Source organism: Atractosteus spatula, chromosome 1, assembly GCF_055471065.1.
Source record: "Atractosteus spatula isolate fAtrSpa1 chromosome 1, fAtrSpa1.hap1, whole genome shotgun sequence".
In the NCBI taxonomy this organism is placed as follows: Eukaryota; Metazoa; Chordata; class Actinopteri; order Semionotiformes; family Lepisosteidae; genus Atractosteus; species Atractosteus spatula.
Genome location: NC_142706.1, coordinates 60064460 through 60083176, shown reverse-complemented (window position 1 = coordinate 60083176; position 18717 = coordinate 60064460). Strand labels below are relative to the sequence as shown.

The following is an 18717-nucleotide window of genomic DNA, read 5'->3' as shown; positions in this document are numbered from 1 at the left end:
TCAGGCAACGGCAAAGACGTTTCTAATAGTTTATTCCAGATTATTTTTCTTTTAAATAAACAAGGCACCAAACTTCTCCTTAAATGTCAATGCCTGCTGTGAATTTAAACACAAAAATTTTGTAGGCAACAAGTGTTTCCTAATATCCTTCTCTCCAGAGTATTTTCAAAATCATTTTTCTTTGTTGCCATATGTAACCAAAAAGTAACACCAGCTGGCTACAAGTTCTGAAGCAATGAACACATACAGGTAACAATACCAGAAAACTCCATCACAGAAATGAGAGAAAGCCTACAGTGCTGTGCTTCCAAAGTACAAACGTGGATTCACGGGGTTCTGCACGTTTTGCTCAAATAACCTTAAAATCGTATTCATCATTGGCTATAAACGAGTGGCTAATCAGCAGCGAGATCTGCTGCCGCTTCAGAGATTTTCGGATCAGATCTGTTCTCTCTTCAGATCCAACGCTCCATCATCTTCTCAACCCTTGCAGGCGACGGGGTCGAAGTGGGTGAGAAGGTCGCGGACAGGTGGGCTTGACCGAGGTGCAGCCTGCAGGTGTCCCTCGCCGCGTAGGAGGTGAATACGATCTAAAAACCATCCGCTCATCCACCCAGTCTTAGGGAACCACCAGAACAACGGTGTCTCACCTGGGATTCGAACCCACAACCTTCCAGTTAAATCCAGAACCCTGACCATTGCCCCACAGGGCTGGCCTGTTAGGATCCGGACTGATCCTGCTTGTGAACACACCGGTGAGTGTGAGTGTGAGTGTGAGTGTGAGGGGTTGGCAGGGGAACAGATTTTTCAGACTTTGGTCACGTCTCCAGGAGATGATGGAATGGGTTAAACATGCTATTGCACTCGAGAGTGTTTTTTTAATTAAACATTCCAGTTTCTGACACATTCCAGCAACGCCAGGCATGGCAACACAAACACACAAACTCTCACAACAGCCCTACGTCCTGTGCGTGTGCTTCTGTATTCCAGAATGCAGGCAGAGGCTGCAGCCCTTGACCTCACTTCTCCGCTGATGGATTCCCTTGTTCCTTTTCCAGGGTTTCTTTGGGGGGAATTTAACAAGCTGCCATGTCACCAGAGAGACCTGCGCTGATCTCTCACAGCCCATGGGCTGGTACCAGTTCACGTGCCATCCCTCCCAGGGGGTCTCACGGACTCAGAGACAGCGCCAGGCGGTCCGCGGGGCAGTCTCCTGGTCTCCGCAGCGAAAGGGCCGAGGGGTGGGGGGAGGAGAGAGGAGAACTGTGAGGTGTGAGGGGCAGGAGAGAGAGGAGGAGAGAGAGGGAGTGACGCGCAGAGAGAGGGAGAGAAGTGCAGAGAGGGGGAGACATACAGAGACGGGAGAGACATCCAGAGAGAGGGGGAGAGACGTGCAGAGAGAAGAGGAGAGAGAGGGACATACAGAGAGAAAGGGAGAGAGGAAGAGACGCGCAGAGAGAGGAGGAGAGAGAGACGTGAAAAAAGAGGAGGAGAGAGACAGAGAACTGCAGAGATAGAGGGCGAGAGAGAGACAGAGGTGCACTTCCTACTGCACTGTGACAGATACTCTGGGATTAGAGAAACATTCTTCCCCAAATTTACAAATCTAATCCCAGAATTCCCACACCTGCCAGAATCACAACGGGTCCCAATCCTACTGGGAGAGGGAGGAGGGAACTCAGTGGAACTGGCAGCCCAGTATGTGATCTCCTGTCACAGCCTGAGGAGCAGTGAGCCTGTCTCCCAATAATGCTCCATATATCTATATGTAAATATCTTATGATTGTGTCTTTATTGTAAACGTCTGTAGATTTTTTGTTTTATGTTAATTGTATTTAATTTGCTTTGACCACACCGATTGTACTCATTGGTCATGCCAATAAAGCACCTGGAACTGAACTGAACTGAATTGAGAGTCTCCCAATGGGAGAGAGGGACAGGGACAGGGTGGAGGGGGGCCAGAGCTCAGAGGAGGTGGGGCAGGAGACAGAAGGACAGGGAGAGGGGAGGAGACACACAGAGGAGGCAGTGGGGTGTTGAGGGTTAGAGGTCACTGCCCAGCCTCTCGATCTCATCCAGGAAGAACAGGAGGTCGTCGCGGGTGAGCTGGGGGGACAGCACCACTGCGCGGAAGAAGTTGACGCGGTCGTGCTGGGGCTGGTACCCCACCATCATGCTGCCCTTGCGGACCATGCGCTCCTTAATGGTGGGGGCCACCTGAGAGAGAGAGAGAGAGAGAAGAGAGAGAGAGAGAGAAAGTTACCTCAGAAGCCAGATCTCAGGGAAACAGGTACCACTTCATACTGGAGCACACAACCAGCTACACACACCTTGGTCTGCCGATCAGCTCATCTGGGAGTTCTGACCTGGCAGTGAGGCACCCATTGCCCTATACGGCAGTGAAGTGTGGGGTCCCCTCACAGACCAGGATTGCACTAAACGGGTCAGACACCCCATAGAAACTCTGCACATAGAGATCTGTAGAAACATTCTCCATGTGCAGAGAGAAACACCTAACAACGGGTGCAGGGCTGAATTAAGCCAATACCCATAATTAATAAACATACAGAAGAGAGTAATAAAGTATTGGCTACACCTAAAAAACAGCAACCAAAAGGCAGTGCTTTAAGCACCACAGGGCACTACTGAGCTAAGAGCTGAGCCCAACAAAGAGCCCCCTGAGCCAGCTGGTCCTGAGGCTCACTGACCTGAGCCACACCGACACCAGCCAGCCTCAGGACAGCACTGCTAGAGCACCACAACTCAGAATCAACCACATCACAGCACAGATCAAACAGCAATATCTCACACACTGGGACACACACACACAAACTGGTACAGAGCCCTAAACAAACACAAATATTTGTCCAAAATAAGAAACAGCAAAAAGAGACAGATCTTGATGAAGTACAGGCTCAGTGACCACAGCCTGGCCATAGAAACTGGGCGACACAGGCAGACCTGGCTGCCCAGAGAGGACAGGCTGTGCTCCCACTGCCAGCGGGGAGAAATAGAGACAGAGGTGCACTTCCTACTGCAGAGGAGAGGGGTGAGCCCAGAGAGAGGAGGAGGAGGGAGAGGAGAGGGGTGAGCCCAGAGAGAGGAGGAGGAGGGAGAGGAGAGGAGTGAGCCCAGAGAGAGAGGAGGAGGGAGAGGAGAGGGGTGAGCTCAGAGAGGAGGAGGAGGGAGAGGAGAGGAGTGAGCCCAGAGAGAGGAGGAGGAGGGAGAGGAGAGGGGTGAGCCCAGAGAGAGGAGGAGGAGGGAGAGGAGAGGAGTGAGCCCAGAGAGAGGAGGAGGAGGGAGAGGAGAGAGAGGTGAGCCCAGGGAGAGGAGGAGGAGGAAGAGGAGAGAGGGGTGAGCCCAGGGAGAGGAGGAGGAGGAAGAGGAGAGGAGTGAGCCCAAAAGGATGAGGAGGAGGGAGAGAAGAGGGGTGAGCCCAGAGAGAGGAGGAGGAGGGAGAGGAGAGGAGTGAGCCCAGAGAGAGGAGGAGGAGGGAGAGGAGAGGGGTGAGCCCAGAGAGAGGAGGAGGAGGGAGAGGAGAGGTGTGAGCCCAGAGAGAGGAGGAGGAGGGAGAGGAGAGGGGTGAGCCCAGAGAGAGGAGGAGGAGGGAGAGGAGAGGGGTGAGCCCAAAAGGATGAGGAGGAGGGAGAGGAGAGGGGTGAGCCCAGAGAGAGGAGGAGGAGGGAGAGGAGAGGGGTGAGCCCAGAGAGAGGAGGAGGAGGGAGAGGAGAGGGGTGAGCCCAAAAGGTTGAGGAGGAGGGAGAGGAGAGAGGGGTGAGCCCAGGGAGAGGAGGAGGAGGAGGAAGAGGAGAGAGGGGTGAGCCCAGGGAGAGGAGGAGGAGGAAGAGGAGAGGAGTGAGCCCAAAAGGATGAGGAGGAGGAAGAGGAGAGGAGTGAGCCCAAAAGGATGAGGAGGAGGGAGAGGAGAGGGGTGAGCCCAGAGAGAGGAAGAGGAGGGAGAGGAGAGGAGTGAGCCCAGAGAGAGGAGGAGGAGGGAGAGGAGAGGGGTGAGCCCAGAGAGAGGAGGAGGAGGGAGAGGAGAGGTGTGAGCCCAGAGAGAGGAGGAGGAGGGAGAGGAGAGGGGTGAGCCCAGAGAGAGGAGGAGGAGGGAGAGGAGAGGGGTGAGCCCAAAAGGATGAGGAGGAGGGAGAGGAGAGGGGTGAGCCCAGAGAGAGGAGGAGAAGGGAGAGGAGAGGGGTGAGCCCAGAGAGAGGAGGAGGAGGGAGAGGAGAGGGGTGAGCCCAAAAGGATGAGGAGGAGGGAGAGGAGAGAGGGGTTAGCCCAGGGAGAGGAGGAGGAGGAAGAGGAGAGAGGGGTGAGCCCAGGGAGAGGAGGAGGAGGAAGAGGGGAGGAGTGAGCCCAAAAGGATGAGGAGGAGGGAGAGGAGAGGAGTGAGCCCAGAGAGAGGAGGAGGAGGGAGAGGAGAGGAGTGAGCCCAGAGAGAGGAGGAGGGAGAGAAGAGGACTGAGCCCAGAGAGAGGAGGAGGAGGGAGAGGAGAGGGGTGAGCCCAGAGAGAGGAGGAGGAGGGAGAGGAGAGGGGTGAGCCCAGAGAGAGGAGGAGGAGGGAGAGGAGAGGGGTGAGCCCAGAGAGAGGAGGAGGAGGGAGAGGAGAGGGGTGAGCCCAAAAGGATGAGGAGGAGGGAGAGGAGAGGGGTGAGCCCAGGGAGAGAAGGAGGAGGGAGAGGAGAGGTGTGAGCCCAGAGAGAGGAGGAGGAGGGAGAGGAGAGGGGTGAGCCCAGAGAGAGGAGGAGGAGGGAGAGGAGAGGGGTGAGCCCAGAGAGAGGAGGAGGAGGGAGAGGAGAGGGGTGAGCCCAAAAGGATGAGGAGGAGGGAGAGGAGAGGGGTGAGCCCAGAGAGAGGAGGAGGAGGGAGAGGAGAGGGGTGAGCCCAGAGAGAGGAGGAGGAGGGAGAGGAGAGGGGTGAGCCCAAAAGGTTGAGGAGGAGGAGGAAGAGGAGAGAGGGGTGAGCCCAGGGAGAGGAGGAGGAGGAAGAGGAGAGGAGTGAGCCCAAAAGGATGAGGAGGAGGGAGAGGAGAGGAGTGAGCCCAGAGAGAGGAGGAGGAGGGAGAGGAGAGGGGTGAGCCCAGAGAGAGGAGGAGGAGGGAGAGGAGAGGGGTGAGCCCAGAGAGAGGAGGAGGAGGGAGAGGAGAGGAGTGAGCCCAGAGAGAGGAGGAGGAGGGAGAGGAGAGAGGGGTGAGCCCAGGGAGAGGAGGAGGAGGAGGAAGAGGAGAGGAGTGAGCCCAAAAGGATGAGGAGGAGGGAGAGGAGAGGGGTGAGCCCAGAGAGAGGAAGAGGAGGGAGAGGAGAGGAGTGAGCCCAGAGAGAGGAGGAGGAGGGAGAGGAGAGGGGTGAGCCCAGAGAGAGGAGGAGGAGGAGGGAGAGGAGAGGTGTGAGCCCAGAGAGAGGAGGAGGAGGGAGAGGAGAGGGGTGAGCCCAGAGAGAGGAGGAGGAGGGAGAGGAGAGGGGTGAGCCCAAAAGGATGAGGAGGAGGGAGAGGAGAGGGGTGAGCCCAGAGAGAGGAGGAGAAGGGAGAGGAGAGGGGTGAGCCCAGAGAGAGGAGGAGGAGGGAGAGGAGAGGGGTGAGCCCAAAAGGATGAGGAGGAGGGAGAGGAGAGAGGGGTGAGCCCAGGGAGAGGAGGAGGAGGAAGAGGAGAGAGGGGTGAGCCCAGGGAGAGGAGGAGGAGGAAGAGGAGAGGAGTGAGCCCAAAAGGATGAGGAGGAGGGAGAGGAGAGGAGTGAGCCCAGAGAGAGGAGGAGGGAGAGAAGAGGACTGAGCCCAGAGAGAGGAGGAGGAGGGAGAGGAGAGGTGTGAGCCCAGAGAGAGGAGGAGGAGGGAGAGGAGAGGGGTGAGCCCAGGGAGAGAAGGAGGAGGGAGAGGAGAGGGGTGAGCCCAGGGAGAGAAGGAGGAGGGAGAGGAGAGGTGTGAGCCCAGAGAGAGGAGGAGGAGGGAGAGGAGAGGGGTGAGCCCAGAGAGAGGAGGAGGAGGGAGAGGAGAGGAGTGAGCCCAGAGAGAGGAGGAGGAGGGAGAGGAGAGAGGGGTGAGCCCAGGGAGAGGAGGAGGAGGAAGAGGAGAGAGGGGTGAGCCCAGGGAGAGGAGGAGGAGGAAGAGGAGAGGAGTGAGCCCAGAGAGAGGAGGAGGAGGGAGAGGAGAGGAGTGAGCCCAGAGAGAGGAGGAGGAGGGAGAGGAGAGGGGTGAGCCCAGAGAGAGGAGGAGGAGGGAGAGGAGAGGAGTGAGCCCAGAGAGAGGAGGAGGAGGGAGAGGAGAGGGGTGAGCCCAGAGAGAGGAGGAGGAGGGAGAGGAGAGGGGTGAGCCCAAAAGGATGAGGAGGAGGGAGAGGAGAGGGGTGAGCCCAGAGGGATGAGGAGGAGGGAGAGGAGAGAGAGGTGAGCCCAGAGAGAGGAGGAGGAGGGAGAGGAGAGAGAGGTGAGCTCAGAGAGAGGAGGAGAGAGAGAGAAAGGTGGAGTGGCACAGAATACACTGGCAAAGAAAATGAGAGTAAAATGCAGGCCAATCCTGGGGAAAACTCAAAAGAGCCGCGGCACGCGTTTACAAGGAATGTCCGCTCTCGAGTTCGAGCCGACGGCTGTGTGTCCCCCAGACAGCAGGGGGCGATGTCAGCACCTGGCCCCAAGACCTCAGCACCTGGCATCAAGGTGGCATCAAGTCTTGACCTCTGAGCCAGCTCCATGGGCGGCAGGGTCTATCTATAGCAGCATTATTAATAAACCCGATTCCCTGCACCCCCTAAAAAGGAGAGCACACTGGTGTCGGGGGGGTGGGGAAGCCACTGGGGAGAGGGACAGGCATGGGAACTATTCCAGAACCAGCATCGGGTGACAGACAGCTGTGGGAGGGGAGACGGGAGAGACGGGGAGGGAGGAGCAGATCTCTCGCGGTGCGGACGGAGGCTCTTCGACGACAGTCTTCTGCTCTCGCCCACCTTGGCCAGCCGGTCCCTGTAGTCCTCGCTGCCCTCCTGGCCTCTCAGACTGGGGGGCGCGTACCAGAAGCACACGTTCACAAACTCCGGCTGCACCGTGGGGCAGAGAGAGAGAGAGAGAGCCGGGTTACACACCGATCCCCCGCCATGACACTCAGGGCGCAGGAACGGACAGCCCGCAGTGGAGCTTTCCAGCTCAGCTGTCCAGCTCACTCGATGGTTCTCTCAATTAAGAAAACACATTCCCACTTCTTAAGGTGCTGCTGGTTTCAAGAGATGAAAAACACTGCTGGGCTCCGAACCCTAGAAAACCAGGAGCGCACAGGCTTAGGACCTAATTCAATTATTTAATATTTTATCGACAAAGTCAATCCAGCAGACTTCTTCAGAGTAAGCACAACCTAGAGGACACAGGTGGAAACTGCATTTCCCCTTCTTTACACAAGGGGTGGTGGGAGTGTGGAACAAGCTGCCCAGCCGTGCTGTTGAAGCCGGTACCCTGGTCTCTTACAAGGAACAGCTGGAAAAGCTCCGCCAACCAGAACAGGAGGCACTAAGTTACACAAAGGGTGGTGGGACTCTGGAACAGGCCTCCAGTCACGTTGTTGAAGCCAGTACCCTGGACTGTATCGAGAAACAGCTGGACGAGATCTGCAGCTCAATTAGCTAAGCTACCGAACCGGATAGATGGGAGGAACAGCCCCACTCATCTGTGACTAAGCAGGCTAATGATGGTGATGATGATGACGAAAAAGTCCCCACAGATTGGAGCCAATTACCCTACACACCCTAGAACGAACCCCTCACCTCCACCACCAGCTGGAAGCCCTCACGTTTCTTCATCTCCTCCACAAGGAACCTGGAGAGAGAGGAAGAAAAATATCAGTTCCAGGCCATCATGAGAGATGCACTGAAGAGCAGCGCCCCCACCTGGAGCGCCGAGGAACTGCGAGTGCTACGCACAAGGGAAAAATCCCAGAGTGGGCGAGTGACTGCAAGCTCTCACATTGACAACCCAGTGTCCACACATAGCAGTACAAAGAGGGGGCAGTGAAAAAGACTGAGGCAGAAAGAGACAGAGGGAGGGACGGAAGGGGAGAAACAGGCCGAAAAGAAGCAGCAGCAGCGGGTGGCAGCGGCCGGCTCAACAGCGCCACCTGGTGTAAGCGAAGGCCTTGTCCACGCGCTCCTCCAGCCCCCGCGTCCCCACGGCCTTCCACATGAGCCACAGCTTCAGGCAGTCCACCTTGCGGCCGCACTGCACAGACTTGTCCCCCGTGTCGTAGCTCAGGTCGTAGAACTTGTCCTGCTGGAACAGGTAGGTGGCGTTGGCGCAGTGGCAGCGCTTCAGCAGGTTCTGCAGAGGGGCGGAGGAGACCGACAGTTTGCTACGCGAAAGCCTGCAAAAATGTTTCCGACGGTGTACCGCCACAGAGCAGACAAGATAAACACACATGGCTAGTCGTAACGACATAACAGAAAAAGAGGTTCAATTCAATTCAAGTTTCAGTAATCATAATTGCTTACACTGATATAGCGCTTTTCTGGACACTCCACTCAAAGTGCTTTACAGGTAATGGGGAATCCCACTACCACCACCAGTGTGCAGCCCCACCTGGATGATGCAACTGCAGCCATAGTGCGCCAGAACACTCCCCACACACCAGCTCTCAGTGGGGAGGAGAGCAGAGTGGTGAAGCCAGTTCACAGATGGGGATTATTAGGAGTCCACGATTGGTAAAGACTAGGGGAAAATTTGGCCAGGACACTAGGGTTAACACCCCTCTTTCTAATCCTCTGGGGAAGATATTTTTTACAGTACAGTCCAACACAACGACACAACAAGGAAGACAAACATTACCAACAGAGAAGACAGTACAATGCTGTGACAGGAGATTAGAGAGTTACTTTACATTGTTTGAGAGTGATTATTGCAGTGGGAATGAAAGACTTCCTGAGCCTGTTACTGTATGTTTACACCTGCAGACACAGAGGCGTCTCCCAGGTGGGAGCTGTGTGAATTCACAATGGAGGGGGTGAGACACGCGCTCCGTAATGCAGACATCCTTTGACGGAGACTTACAGTAGTGTCCTTGAGCAGGAATGCGGAGCACTGCAGCCCTGCCATCAGCATCTTGTGGGGGTTCCAAGCCACTGAGTCTGCCCTGTGCACACACACAGTACTGGGGGTTAAAGGTCATGACCCTGGACCCCAGGTGAGGTAGCTAGAAGCAGACAGCTCAGGGCTGAATGTGTCTGCAGAGGAAGAGACCTATGACCTCAGTGTCTGCTGGCTTTCAATTGCTTTAATCTTTCATCTGAGCTCTTCCACCTCATGTGGGACTCAGGAGAAGCACATGGCAACCTGGAGCAGGCACAGGGTTCAGGATTTGACTGGAGATGATGCTATTAGGGATCACTCACCTCTCAATCCCCTTCATCAGATGCCTGTGTTTCTTGGAAAACAGCACACTTCCGCCCCAGGCAGCCTGGGAGGAGTACAGACAGAGAAGAACAGACTCATTCCCTTCATCAGTCATCCCTCAGTCTGCGAATACACAAGGTGTCTCACAACGGGACTCGTTTGCAGCTAAAGAGCATTTCTGCATCCCACACTGGATGATGTATGCGAGATAGGAATTTGGGGGAGATCCTGACTGGCACAGGATTTGACACTGAGATGCACATGGTGTCCATCTGTGGTCACTCTGTGGTCCAGTTTCAGGGTTGCAGGGATCTAGAACAAGCTGCCCAATTGGGTAGTTTGATTCCCTCAAAAAACATCTAGAAGGGATCAATAAGTCACTCTCCGACATTCGAGTCATTTGGGCTTCACTTTTCCTGGGACGATCTCTCATCCGTTCGGATGTACTTACGTCCACGTGTAGCCAGAGCCCGTGCTTCTCACACACGTCTGCGATCCGGTCCAGGGGGTCGAACGCGCCCAGGATGGTGGTACCAGAGGTAGCACTCACCAGGAAAGGCACAGCACCCTGTGGAGCGAGGAGAGGGAGTCGGGAGTCCAGGTGCAGCTCCTCTCAAACCTGTATACACTGCCTGTTGGTACATACACTCTCACGACAGGACTGCACCAAGGACAGGCACACACTGGCCATACACTCGCACACTCCACAGGCACACGCTGCTCGCACACTCACAGGCACACACAGCTCACACACCCACAGGCACACGCTGCTCGCACTCACACACCCACAGGCACACGCTGTCCGTACACTCGCACATTCACATGCACACGCTGCTCATACACTCGCACATTCACATGCACACACTGCCCGCACACTCACAGGCACACACTGACCATACACTCGCACACTTGCAGGCACACTCACACACAGCTCACACACCCACAGGCACATGCTTCTCGCACACTCACACACCCACAGGCACACACTGCTCGCACACTCACACACCCACAGGCACACGCTGTCCGTACACTCGCACACTCACAGGCACACGCTGCTCGCACACTCACAGGCACGTGCTGCTCATACACTCGCACACCCACAGGCGCATGCTGCCTGCTCACTTGCACAGGCACATGTTACTCGCATGCTCGCACACTCACAGGCATGTGCTCACACACATACAGCCCCGAGAGGAAAGCCAGTAGAGGATTCCCTCTCAGACTCTAGAATCTGTGCCTCTAACACCAATTTCCTGATATGGAAATGCGCAGGTTTCTGAAAGTGGGCTTTGCTGCTGGAAGAGAACAGATTTTAACCTCCTCCCAAGCACAAAAGCAGCGGAACCCAGTTTCCTTTCCCCTGGATTTCGCTTGAAGTACAAATTCCCTACAATCCCAGTGATGGATGATGGAGGAGACCTGCCTGGGATTTAGCCAGCTCAATCTTCTCCTCCAGGTCTTCCGGAATCATGCCGCCCCTGCAAGATAAGGAGAAGAGGAAGAGGGAACAGCAAGAGGCCTTGATGCCATTTAACCACGACGAACACACCCTGCGGACACGGAGCACGGAGTGCGGCCACCAAGGTAGCCCCTCGGCCGGCTGTACCTGGGGTCCACCCGGACAGGGTGCACATTCTCTATCCCGATGCCCTGGAAACTGGCCGACTTCCTGACAGAGTAGTGGCACTAGGAACAGACAAACACAAGTCTTATTCCCCACACTTCGCAACATGCCCTGCTGTCTTTTCTCTCTCAAGGGTTCTGACAGAAAGGTAACTTTCTTCACCCTTAACGATGACCATCCCCCCTACAAGCCACATAGATTTATTATTCTAACACCTATTCTAGGTCGTAAAAAGCTCCCTTCAGTCACGTAGCCTACAGATTCTGTGTGGGACGGAGGCCTACTCTCGGACTGGCTAGGCAGCCAGATCTACATTCCGATTGGCTGAGATCTTGCCCACCTCCCTAGCGTCAGGATGCATGGGCCTGTGCCCAGCGGAGAGAAACCTCCCCTTCTGTATTTTCCTTAATCCTCGCAAAGGTTTCATTGAAACGTTTGGGAAATTCAATCAGCGCAGAATTCCGGCAGGATTCTGTGACGGACAAGCCACATTCCAGCCTGGCTTTGTCAATAAATCCTACTGATCCGAGACAAGTGAGGTGGGCTGATTATAGAAGCCTGAGCCTCCCACCCCAGGTTGTGCTGCCAGCGAACCCCCTCTGCTGTTTCGGGGAATCCGCGCGCCCCCGGGTGCCCCTCGCTGCTCTCACCTCCTGGGACGTGAAGACGGCAAGGCGCGGCACGGCCCACAGGCCCCGCAGTTTGACCTCTGGGAAGGCCCGGTACCGCGCCAGGTTCATGGCGTACATGTTGGACACAGATCCGCCGGGGCAGAAGATCCCATCTCCCGCCGCCCAGCCGACCAGAGAGCGCAGCTCGGACAGGACCACCTCCTCCATCAGCACGAAGACCGGGGCCACCTCGTACGTGTACCTGGGCGGGCAGACGGGAGCGGGCTCAGAAAGACCCACAGGCCCTTTTGTGCTCTGTGGAGGCCCCATGAGGCACGTCCGGCTTGTTGTAACAACTGGTATCCCAGCATGCATCCAGCAATCTTTCAGTTTATGCCCTCCGCTCCCCCTCCTCCCCCGCTAATCGGGAATCGCCAACTGTTTTTTACTTCTCAGCTCGCAGCAGCGACTCCCGCGCTGCACATGGAAAACAAGGAAGGGCAGACGCGCCACACCCCCTCCTCCCACGGACCACCTACCCATTGCATCCATCACATCAGGATGAGCCGAGACGTGCTTCAAGCTCTGCAGCCCCCACCAGCTTAGAGGAGGCTGATGGGCAGCGCAATGATGTCATCATGACAAGAAAAATAGGAAGCTTCGTCTCCCCGAGAGCCGCCTGAGCTGACCATTTCTAACCTTCCCCCAGGTGGCGCTCTGCCACATGGGTAATCCCCATCACAGGTGACCGAGCTGGCTGGTGGCAGGAGCCCAGGCCCTGGACAAACAGAGCTCAACCTTCGCCTCATTTCTCATTTAGACCTGTGGCTATAATCTTGCACAGCAAATGGTTCTTGTGTGCGTACATGTGCATTGTTTGTAAGTTTTCTTTTATATTGTCCGCTGCTGTAAATAAAATAAATGGCCCCTTGGGCCCCTTTCAGCTAGAGTGAACGCTTCTACAGGCCGGGCCAGCCGGTAGGGGGTGCCCTAACCAGCAATTCACCAGCAGTTGGTTCTGGTCGGCCAACACATTTTTCCAGCAATGGTATGCATCTTCCCTCGACTTGCTCCAGCCCGGCTTCAACCACCCCCCCGTTGACAAACTCTCACGCCCTCAGGGTGAAATGTGTCCGTTTTGATTGGTAAGAAAAGCTCCAACATTTACTGGCTGGTGTTGAGGGTCTCCGTGAGGAAGCGTCCGGCCAGGGAGTGGTAGTCCACCCCAGCAAACAGCTGGTTGAAGAACAGGGGGTGATCTGCAGAGGAGACACGCAAATCAGCAACAACCGAGACAGCTCCTGCATCAACCACAGCCTGCAGTCACACAGAACGGCGTTGCCTCTGCAGGGCCAGGCCTGTTATTCAGCGAAAGGCTTGGTGGTTCAGTCTGCCACTCTCCTCCACATGTAGCAGCAGAGCGCAGAGCAGAGACTGCTGCTTAAAATCAGCGCTGGCAGGGACAGCCGAGGGGACGGGTTTACAAAGGGCTCTGTGGGCAGCGTTAGCCCTCACTGTGGTGTGAGGGTTTTCCTGTTGTTTAGAGAGACACTGAATGAGGTGTAAGTAGTTTGTAGAGGTGCTGGCAGGGGTGTCTGTGGGCAATAGGGGGCCGAAGCTCGGTACTGGCTGAGGCGCCTGGGTATGGTTGAGAGGGGAGGGGTTTCAGGGGGTACCCATGGGCTGTAGAGCGGTGCTGCGTCTCTGTGCTGTACTGGGGTAAAAGAGGACATGAGGTGCTATCTTGCAGGTGGTATTGGACTTACGGGTCTTGACGCTGTACTTGGCCACATCTCGAACCCGCTGCAGCAGCCGGCCATGGGACTCCCCTGTCTCCTGCAGATCCAGGTCCAGCAGCGCCCTCAGCTCCTCTGGGTCGCGCCACTCGCACACCTGTAGGGGGCAGCAGTATTGTTGACATGCTGCACAGCAGTCCGACGCAGAGACCCACTGACTCGCAGTAACACCGCCAGCGACCCGCTGCCTCGCGGTAACGCGGCGTCACACCGCCAGCGACCCGCTGACTCGCGGCAGCGCGGAGTTACACCGCCAGCGACCCGCTGACTCGCGGCAGCGCGGCGTCACACCGCCAGCGACCCGGTGCCTCGCGGTAACGCGGCGTCACACCGCCAGCGACCCGCTGACTCGCGGCAGCGCGGCGTCACACCGCCAGCGACCCGCTGCCTCGCGGTAACATGGCGTCACACCGCCAGCGACCTGCGGTACAGTGATGACAGACGGATCAGCCTGACCTTCTCCTGCCTGTCCGTCCCCTTGCGCAGCGCCTCTTCCAGGATAATCTCAAAGGCATCGGTGAGGAACTGCAGCCCCTCGTCGTGGTCAGTCAGTGGCCCGTTCAAGTGTGGTCCCCCCTTCACCCCTGAGAAAGAGGGAGATGGGAGAAGAGGGCGTAAGAAGACTCAGGTCACAGCTGTTGCCCCTCGGCAATGTCCTGCATGCCGCACAGATCAGGAAGGGGCCGTCTGTCCTGACCTCGGGGGAGAGGGGAGTGAGCGGCTCTCTCCCTGCGTCACAGGGGTACAGTCCAGGGGTACTGGGTAGGAAATCGGGCAGGGGCAGCCGACAGAGACATGGGGGACAGGAGAGGGGCAAGTAAGTGTTAATGGGTCACATGTTCATCCAAGATAGTCCTGACCGTTTGTGAGAGGGAACGTCCGAGCAAATCCTGCCCCAACCGCTCATGTTTCCTGGACCTTCCTTGGTCCACAGGCCCTGGAATTTCTTTTCCTGACTGATTCTTCCAGTGGATTTTGCTGACCGTGGCTGAATTACCCCCCCTTCCCCCGACTTCTGCATTTTTTTAAAATTCAAATATTGGGACCTTTGCCTGCATACTTTCATTATTGCATTACTTGTCGCAATACGTTTTGCCCTTGTGTGTGGGTTGCGCGTCCTTTCCTCTCTGCCTGCTCCCAGACTTTGTGCTGCAGCTGTGCCCATCGGAGATCTTTCCAGTCGCAATGTTACTATGGCTCGGAGTGGAACCCTCTGAGACGTGGGCACCGTGATTTCTCCTGCACTGAGAGGAATCCGGCACAAAGGACTTTCAATACTGACAGAGGGAGGGATCGGCTGTGGCTTGTCGTCTAGGTCTCTTCAGAAAGGAGTGCTTCCTCTTAGTCCTAATTGCAAGATTGGCTCACCTGGCTAATTAAGAGCTGGGGAAGGACGGAAAACTAGATGTTTCCCGTAAGGATGGGAAAGGCCTTCAGTGCAGCTGACCTCCATGGCAGCGTTAGCCCTCACTGTTAGCTTTGAGTCAAGGTGGTTTCGGTACTGAATTCTAATGTCAGTTTGCCTGAGAGGGTAAAGGTCACGGATAACAGCTCCTGCTTTTAGACAGCGCCCCAGAAGCCTCACTAAGCCCTGAGTCCTGGCGCCCCACACACCTGCTGGCTCTCAGCAGATCACTGAGCCTCGCTTCATCTGAGAAGCTGCTTCACTGGGACATTCGCCTTTTGTTTCCACTCACAAGCTTGGGATACACCCTCGGCTACATCGGTAAGGTACGCCGCTTACAGCACGGGCTGTCTGACGTCACCGCCCCCCCCCCTCCCCCGTCTGCGCCCCTGCGGCCGCTGCCAGGGCAACCCGCTCCTTAAAGGAATGGAGAGCGCGTGCGTCTCGCTGTCTGGGAGCGTTCACATTCTGCGAGCTCGCCCTCCGCTCGTGGGCACGACGGGGGGCTCGTGCACGGCCGGCGGACTGGTGTTCTGTGACAGCGCGAGAGGGGCGGGGCCGGGCGGGACGCGCTGTTTCCCGGCCGCCGTCTCCGCCCCATTCCGCGGAGAGGTCAACGGGTTCTTCCCACAGGATTACATTAAAGACATAGTAATGATTATTACCAGATTTGCCGAATCGGGGCTGCGAGTTCCTAAAATGAATGTCTAATTTGCCATCATAATTCATCTGTGTTGACATGCAGGGAAAGCCGAATTTAGCCTACATTCCAAGACGTTTCCTATCGCAGCTTTTGAGGGGACCAGCAGAAACTGACGCCCTACAAGGCGACACGCCGCAACTCGTGCTGGCGCCAGACCCAAGGCTGCGCGTCAGAAGAACTTCTTCCGAAGTCGGTCCTGATCCGACGGACTCGTCCTGGTCGCGTTTTCCATGAAGCCCCCCCCCCCACCACCACCTCTGCTCCTGCTCGGTCGGAGCCCCCACAGTCCGAGCCGTCGCCGAGACGGACTCGGGCGAAACAGTAAGTCACCGAGCAGCTCGGAGCGCCCCACAGTGTCCCGTTTCAAAATAATACGGGTCGATGGAGCCCTTCCGCCGGCTGGGGGGGGGGGGGGAATTCGGCTGATTTCACCCTGCAGTACCCCCAGCGTAGCGGCTACACTTTGTCGTTGCGTCCCTGCGCAGCTGAATCTCCATCCCGTTTTCTGGCAACTAACGGTGTGCAGTTCTGTACCCCGCTGGCCCACCACCGCCTTCCTCGTTGCGTGATTGTCAGCACTGAGTTATCAATCAAGTCAAGTTCAAGCCATATACAAGTATACGGAGGAGCGATATATCGTTCTCCAGGTCGGCGGAAGTTCACAGATCACTTTTTTTTTCTAAAAATAAGTCTGTATAGCTTGTGCAGACACTGCCTGCCGGAGCAAGGATGCTGAAGCGCCTAGTTTCGGGAGAAACGAGAGAAGAGCGCGTGTCGGTGTGTCCGCTATCCCCGACGCGCGCACTCGGACAGCGTTGGGAATTGTGACGTCAGAGCTCTGAGCCGCACCAGGCGCTATACCAGATGTATATCCCATCTATCAGACCTACCTCAGATGGTCCATTGCGGAAGATAAACACTGATGTCCACGGTACACCTCCGCGGGTTAGGGTTGGTGCCCAGGTGTGTGCAGAAATTCAAAGGGGATTAGCACAGCGAGGGCCCTGCTGTAATTACACACCCCATTCAGGGAACAAGCACCCACAGAAATAACAGACAAACACCTCCTTTAACAGAGTGCAAACGGGCCGAGTCGAGGAGAGAAGCTGTATGATAGCGGGCTGGAAGAAAGGACCGGACAAAGCCGGAGCAGTTTTTTTTTCCTGGGTTATAAAATCTCCAGTTTTTATCTGGAATTTTCCATTCCCCGAATCCCAGTCTTGTTTTTCAGTCTCTCAAGAAGTTCCTCCCCCTTCTCCTGCGCGTGGGAAACGGCTCTCGAGCGCAGAAGTCAACCGGAGCAGCTGTAACTCTGCCCCGCGCTACAGCGCAAGAACCCCGGGCACTTTTTACTAATGGACACGCTTCCTTTAAAAAAAAAAAAAAGAGTCTCGGGTTCAACACACAGCCGGGTCTGCTTCCAGACCCAATTCACGCTGCGTTTTACAACCAGCAGCCAGAGTGCCCGCTGAGCAAGTCGGAGAGACACGAAAAACCGCCGCTTGAAGAAAGATATACAGTATGTTCCGCTGTCTTATGTAGACGGAGGAGTGGAAACGATATAATCCCGTTTTCCTCCGAATATATGACAGAGCAAATATACAAAACAACAGCAAAAAAAAAAGAAAGATAAATTGCGCCTAAGCAGTGTTAAAGAATTGCATTCCCATTCAATAAGATGACATGACCATATTCAGTACAGCAGCCCTAATAAACCGAATGCTCGGTCCTATTGACTGGCGGGCTGTGTTTGTCCACACCAGGTGCTCGTGCGGTTTACCTTCGCTGTCTCCGTTCTGGCCCGGAGTCTCGCCGGGAGCCCTCGCGGCCGCGCTCATCTCGAGACAGTGTCGGCCGACTGCAGGGCTGGACGGGTCTGTCCCCGCGGGGCGCCCGCAGGCCGGCCGAGCGCCTCGAGCCAGGCAGCCAATGGAAGCGCGGGGACACCGCGCCGAGCGCGGGGCACGCGAGGGGCTGGGGGCGTGGAGGGGGGAGTATTTGCACGGAGCGAGGTCTCCTCTTTCACGCCTTCTCCAAGTTCGAAAAAGATTTGGTTGTCTGGAGAGACAGCGTGATAACGCGCACGACCAACCTGGGGGTCAATTTACAAAGATGCAAGACTTGCTGCATTTATTTTCCCCTCAAGCCTGGAGTGTGTATATTGTTACATGGGGGGGGCTTTAAAATCTGCGATTGATCTTCAGGTGTGTTGTCGATCAGAACATGGCAGAACGCCAACAGGTCGTCTGCCCGCTTCGCCCACTGGGCTCTCCTTCTGCTTCGGAATGAGTTCTGAAATCTGTAACTCGAGTACCAGCAGTGCAGGGCGGCGGCAGGGGACTGGGGGCTGAGCCGAGCCTGCGCTGTGCCGACCCCAAGTAAGCGCTGTGCCGCCGAAAACCCGCAGCCTCCAGCTAAGGCTACACTTTGTCGTTGCGTCCCTGCGCAGCTGAATCTCCTTCCCGTTTTCTGGCAACTAACGGTGTGCAGTTCTGTACCCCGCTGGCCCACCACCGCCTTCCTCGTTGCGTGATTGTCAGCACTGAGTTATCAATCAAGTCAAGTTCAAGCCATATACAAGTACACGGAGGAGCGATATATCGTCCTCCAGGTCGGCGGCAGTTCACAGACCACTTTTTTTTTCTAAAAATAAAACTGTATAGCTTGTGCAGACACCGCCTGCCGGAGCAAGGATGCTGAAGCGCCTAGTTTCGGGAGAAACGAGAGAAGAGCGCGTGTCGGTGTGTCCGCTATCCCCGACGGAGCAGCTCTTGAACCGCCGCCGCTCTCAGCAGCGGCGCTAACACTAGCGGGGCGTGCGAACAAGCGAGGCTTTTAACCGGGGGGCGGCTGAGGTGCCCTTCATCAGCCGAGGCTTTGCAGGAAGAGACACCGCACCGATGCGGTCGAACCAAGCCCCGCGGCAGGGACCGCGACTGCACGGACTGCTCAGCTCAGACAGGAAAAACAGCACCTGGCTAGCGCTCAAGGGCGCACAGGGGTAAACCAGTTCGCACTGTCAGTGTTTGACTTGGGGGGAAGTGAAGTCGGGGCCAACAGGTCCAAAGGTATCGAAGATCAAGTCATTTGGCCCAAGTCCAGCTGACCGCCTGCCAGCCCAGGGAGGGGGAGACAGGCTCTCTCCCGCTCCATGCCTGGGGCAGGGCGTTTCCTGCAGCCCTGGGGGTCCAGGCCAGACCTAGGACTCCCAG

General features: G+C 56.3%; 1 protein-coding gene across 1 annotated transcript; it reads right to left on the bottom strand.

The window, feature by feature from the left end:
- Positions 1-860: 860 nt before the first annotated feature.
- csad (cysteine sulfinic acid decarboxylase) lies at positions 861-17396 on the bottom strand. The gene is made up of 14 exons (XM_088917691.1): positions 17286-17396; positions 13854-13981; positions 13368-13494; positions 12770-12860; positions 11641-11863; positions 10973-11052; positions 10790-10844; positions 9818-9934; positions 9366-9430; positions 9025-9106; positions 8099-8298; positions 7749-7800; positions 6942-7031; positions 861-2217 (listed from the first exon to the last, which is right to left on the bottom strand). Exons 1-14 carry the CDS (start codon positions 17341-17343, stop codon positions 2044-2046), a joined length of 1542 nt encoding a protein of 513 aa, XP_088773817.1. The 5' UTR covers positions 17344-17396; the 3' UTR covers positions 861-2043.
- Positions 17397-18717: the final 1321 nt, after the last annotated feature.